The sequence below is a fragment of the Austrofundulus limnaeus genome, unplaced genomic scaffold (assembly GCF_001266775.1).
Source record: "Austrofundulus limnaeus strain Quisiro unplaced genomic scaffold, Austrofundulus_limnaeus-1.0 Scaffold1954, whole genome shotgun sequence".
Lineage (NCBI taxonomy): Eukaryota > Metazoa > Chordata > Actinopteri > Cyprinodontiformes > Rivulidae > Austrofundulus > Austrofundulus limnaeus.
This window is the reverse complement of record NW_013954356.1, coordinates 12,644-18,115: the sequence shown is the minus strand read 5'-3', so window position 1 is coordinate 18,115 and position 5,472 is coordinate 12,644. Positions and strand designations below refer to the sequence as shown.

At 41.7% G+C, this 5,472-nt stretch overlaps 1 protein-coding gene across 1 annotated transcript in view; it reads right to left on the bottom strand.

Annotated features, from left to right (window-relative positions):
- Positions 1-5,472, bottom strand: part of decr1 (2,4-dienoyl CoA reductase 1, mitochondrial) — a gene marked incomplete at its 5' end in the record, with an annotated part of 27,094 nt that overhangs the window by 9,306 nt on the left and 12,316 nt on the right. The window contains 3 exon segments of the mRNA XM_014034064.1: positions 1,230-1,316; positions 1,390-1,447; positions 1,540-1,739. Of these exon segments, the coding sequence (XP_013889518.1) occupies positions 1,230-1,316; positions 1,390-1,447; positions 1,540-1,739 (345 nt within the window).

The window sequence follows — 5,472 nt, the reverse complement described above, 5'->3', positions numbered from 1 at the left end:
ATAACTCAGGAATAACTCAGGGGTAACTAAGGTAATGCATGAATAACTCAGGAATAACTAAGGGGTAACTAAGGGGTAACTCAGGAATTACTCAGGGGTAACTCAGGGATAACTCAGGAATAACTCAGGGGTAACTAAGGGATAACTCAGGAATAACTCAGGGGTAACTAAGGTAATGCATGAATAAATCGGGAATAACTCAGGGGTAACTAAGGGGTAACTCAGGAATTACTCAGGCGTAACTCAGGGATAACTCAGGAATAACTCAGAGGTAACTAAGGGGTAACTCAGGAATTACTCAGGGGTAACTCAGGGATAACTCAGGAATAACTCAGGGGTAACTAAGGGGTAACTCAAGAATTACTCAGGAATAACTCAGCAATAACTCAGGAATATCTAAGGGATAACTCAGGAATAGCTTTATCAAGTCCCTCCAGACCCCAAAGAGTTTACATTTACAGACATTCACCCATCCGCACACACTCAAACACTGATGATGGTAAGTTATAGCCACAGTTGCCCTGCGCCACACTGACATAACTAAGGGGTAATTCAAGAATTACTCAGGAATTACTAAGGAGCAACTCAGAGATAACTCAGGGGTAACTAAGGGGTATCTCAATAATAACTAAGGGGTAACTCAGGATTAATTCATGGGTAACTCAGGGATAACTCAGAAAGACCTCAGCAATAACTTAGAAATAATTCAGAAATAACTCAGGGATAACTCAGGGGTAACTCAGTAATAACTAAGGAGTAACTCAGTAATAACTAAGGAGTAACTCAGTAATAACTAAGGAGTAACTCAGTAATAACTAAGGAGTAACTCAGGAATAACTAAGGGATGACTCAGAAAGACCTCAGCAATAACTCAGGGGTGACTCGGGGATGACTAAGGGGTAACTTGGGTATAACTCAGGAGTAACTCAGGGATACCCTGAAAGTAAGTATTGATTTTTACTTTTTTTTAACTGTTCAGCATTTTGTTGAAAGCGCTTTATAAATAGTTATTATTATTATTATTAAGTAGTGGGTACAGATAATGGATGGATGGATGGATGGATGGATGGATGGATGGATAAATCAGGGATAACTCAGGAAAGGCCTAACTTAGGGATCTTTGGGATCCAGTAGTAAAGAATGTTGTTTTGTTTTTGTCAGTTTATATGACTGATGAAGATTTATGACAATAAAAACGAAACATTGACGAGGTGAAAACGCTTTAGTACATCAGGAAGTCCAGTCAGTGACACCATCTGGTCCACACAATGAGACACGGCCTGAGGATCTCGGACATCACACTGGACCGCGTGGACCTGAACACAGACAGAAAGTCCTGTTGGATCTGTTCACATCAGACTAATACTGAGTTCAGTTCTGAATGTTCACCTTGTTTCCAGTCAGGCTGGTGATCTCCTCTGCTGTTTTTTGCAGAACCTCCAACTTCCTGATCAGACAGACAGGAAGTCAAGAACAGACAGGTAATTAGTAATTAAGTGCACGTGTAGGTGTGCATGTTGGGAAGATGTGCCTTCTGACCTGCTGGCGATGACACACTGAGCTCCCAGCTGGGACAGAACAGCAGTCATGGTTTGACCCAGTCCAGTTCCACCCCCTGTGATGAAGGCCACTTTGTTGTTGAAGCTTCCTGCTGGCAGCATGACGCCTTCAGCTGGAGGGAAGAACCTCGAGTGAGGAGCAGAACCAGACCGAGGAGCTGCAGACCTGTGGAACCATGACTGAGACACAACAGACACAAGACCATCATGTTCCCATTTTCTGTTGCAGTCAAAGTTCTGATTTGATCAGACTCATCTGGGTCTGAATGTTGGAAGGTGTAGGTCACTCAGAGATGATGCAAAGAATTGTGGGAAAGAATGACGCCCCTGTTTTAAAGAATGTATTGATGTTTCTTAAAGGAGATGATAAAATGTTGCTTCTGATTGACCAGAACCATGTAGATCCCAGGTTACCAGAGTGGGCTGCAGTCCAGATCCAGGCCCTCAAAAATCTTATTCGGGTCCAAATTGATTTCAGCAGAACATTTTTTTAAACTCCATATCTGTCATTATTAAATTTAAGCGTGTGGCTTTTCCAGGTTTTACAGTAATTTGTGTGGTTCATGGCCAGGTTTGACAGATCGGGTCAAAGTTTGTTTCCTTTCAAAACAAGCCTCACAGACCAACAAGCTGCACACCATATGAAATATATAAAATACAAAAAACTAGAAGTACTCTGACAGTACAAACCTCCCCCATGAGCCCTGGGTTGCAGTTCTGGTGCAGAATAATTCAGCATAATAATAATCTCTGAAATTTATGCGTGCAGAACTATCAAAGCTGGCATCACAGCATGAACTTTTGATCAGATTGATTGAAGATGTGAAGCTGTTGAAAACTGTAAAAGAGATAAAAAGATAGCTGAACTGGAGCAAAGGCTGGATGATCAGGGAATGGTAAATGTCTTGAACTTATGTAGCACCTTATCAAATCCACATGGACCCCAAGGCACTTTACACTTCAGACATTCACCCACTGATGGTGGTAAGCTACACTGTAGCCACAGCTGCCCTGGGACACACTGACAGAGGTGGGGCTGCCATGCACCAGCGCCATCGGACCCTCTGACCACCATCAGTAGGCAAAGTGGGTGAAGTGTCTTGCCCAAGGACACAACGACTGAGACGGCTGGACGGGGATCGAACTGGTGACCTTCCAGTTCCAGGATGACGCGCCTAACCACACTTAACAGCCAGGAAGTATCTGAGTTCAAATGTCTGGAGGTTATTGTAGACTCCAAACTAAAGTTGGATTTTCATGTTAAGAAAATGTCCAAGACTATCCAGACTAGAATAAAATGGTTCATCTGATAAGACCCTGTATATCTACCAAAGCAGATCAAATGGATATCATGTAGTGGTACCACCACATACTGTGAAACGGTTGGGCAGCCTTGTTAATTCTCCTGATTTATCTTTATAAATCATTGATTGTTTGGATTAAAAACATCAGTTAAATATATCATATAGAGGACAAACACAGTGATATTTGAGAAGTGAAATAAAGTTTATATGATTTACAGAAAGTGTGCAATAATGGGTTAAACTAAATTAGACAGGTAGCTCCTCCTTTCACAGAAATAACAGCCTCTAAACTCTTCCTACAGCTTCTAATGAGAGTCTGGATTGTGTCTGAAGGTATTTTAGACCATTCTTCTTTACAAAACATCTCTAGTTCATTCAGGTTTGATGGTTTCTGAGCATGGACAGCTCTCTTTAAGTGACACCACAGATTTTCAATAATCTTCAGGTCTGGGGACTGAGATGACCATTCCAGAACGTTCTACTTGTTCCTCTGCATGAAGGCCTCAGTAGATTCTGAGCAGTGTTTAGGGTGGTTGTCTTGTTGGAAGATGCAGCCCCGGCTTCAGCAGCTTCAGCTTTGTCACTGATTCCTGGACATTGGTCTCCAGAATCTGCTGATACTGGTTGGAATCCATGCGTCCCTCAACTTTAACAAGATTCCCAGTCCCTGTACTGGTCCCACAGCCCCACAGCATGATGGAACCAGCCCCACATGTTACTGTAGGTAGCAGGTGTTTTTCTTGTTCTGCCCAAATAACTCTATTTTAGTTTCATCAGTCCACAGCACCTTATTCCAACATGAAGCTGGCTTGTCCAGATGTCCTTTAGCAAACCTCAAGCACAGTGGTGGATGCTGGTCTTTCAAGGAGAGGAAGCTCAGTTTTAGCCTACATAATAAAGTGTGTGGGTTATAAATTCTACCCTCCGTTCATTTTAAAGGAAATGATCAGTGACCCTGTCACCGATCATTTTTTTATTTTATAGTATTTATTCATTTCATTTTAAAAAACAAAACATTACAAACAACAAAACAATACAAAAACAATAAAATGAAAGGCAGCAGAAGAAAAAGATCTTGATATCTGCTCCTATTTACAAMAAWTATTAATTTCAAACAATAAACCAAAYAATAAAACAAAACTAAAAATTCAACTCCTCAAACAGTGACTCATACAAATACAAATTAAATAATTTCATATTTCTTTGACAATTTTGCTTTGATGATTTTTTTAAAGGAATTAATTGATCCAATGCTTTTATAATCATTTTCCAGGTTATTCTATAGTGTTTTACAGCAGCCAGCTCTGTTACACCAGGACAGCTGAAAACATCTGTTATTTCCCCACTGTGGGATCAATAAAAATGTTTCTTTTATCTTACTTTTCCCCACCATTTGCACCAAATTAATGTGAGGAGTTGATCAGCCCTGCTGTTTAACTCTAAGTGTTTCTTTGTAAATAAGTCTGTATCAAATGGCTTCTCCAAAACCCGCTCCACAACATTCAAACTGTCTGACATTATGTGCAGCTTGCTACCTAGCTAACTCACTGGCTGAGACTGACGTGAGGCTAGAGTGAAGTGTGTCCACCTGTGATGTGCTTCGTGACGGTGGAGGGGCTCAGCAGCTCCCGCTGGACAGAAACTGATAGACATCAGAAAGAGTGATAGAAGTCTGTCTCCAAACACAAGCAGATACAGTAAAACCCACCAGAAATAAAAACTTGATTTGTTGCTAGTCGTTTTTAACAAAGAAAACGCTGCTAAGACGATTAGGAAAGTCTCTGGTTCAGCTCAGAATAGAAACAAAACTAAAAACTGCTCCACTGAATGTTTACACCAAAAGATCTCTGATTCGCTCATTTTGCTGTCAATCAAAAAGGGATTCAGCCTCAGACAGATCATCCAATCATCATGCAGAATCTGGGCGTCCGAACCCACCCACTGCCCCACAGACCCCCAGAGACGCTGAGCGTCCGGGGGCGGGACAAAGCCCAGCATTTATCCAATGACTTGTCTCGTTTCGCTGCATTTTTTTGCCTCATATTGAAGTCTGTGGACGCTGAGCGTCCGACTGTTTAAAGCTGTGAAGCTGCAGGACTGAGGGAGAGGAAAGCTGCGTCGTTACTGTGATAAGAAGCTGATTCTGAACAAAAGTTGAGCGTGATGTAGCACACATTTAGTTAATGACATGACCACACAACACTGTATATTTGATCTTTTTTTTACATTTTAGGGGAAGCTGAGCTTCCCTTAAAGTCTTAGAGCAATTTTGTGATGTGGGCGGAGACAAGGCTTCCTCTGCATCACTCTCCCATACTGCATCTCCTTGTGTAAAGTGTGCTGAATAGTTGAACGATGCACAGTGACTCCATCAGCAGCAAGATGATGTTGTAGGTGTTTGGTGCTGGTCTGTGGGTTGACTCTGACTCTTCTCAACATCCTTCACTTCTGTTTATTCCAGATTTTACTTAGACCACAGGCACAGATCAAGTGTAGGCTCCAAGTGGCAGACCAACATTTTCTCACAATGGGCCTCATGCAAGAACATGTTCGTATTTTTATCCTAAATTTCTCTTTTGTTCGTACAAAGGGTTCGTACGAACATGTCA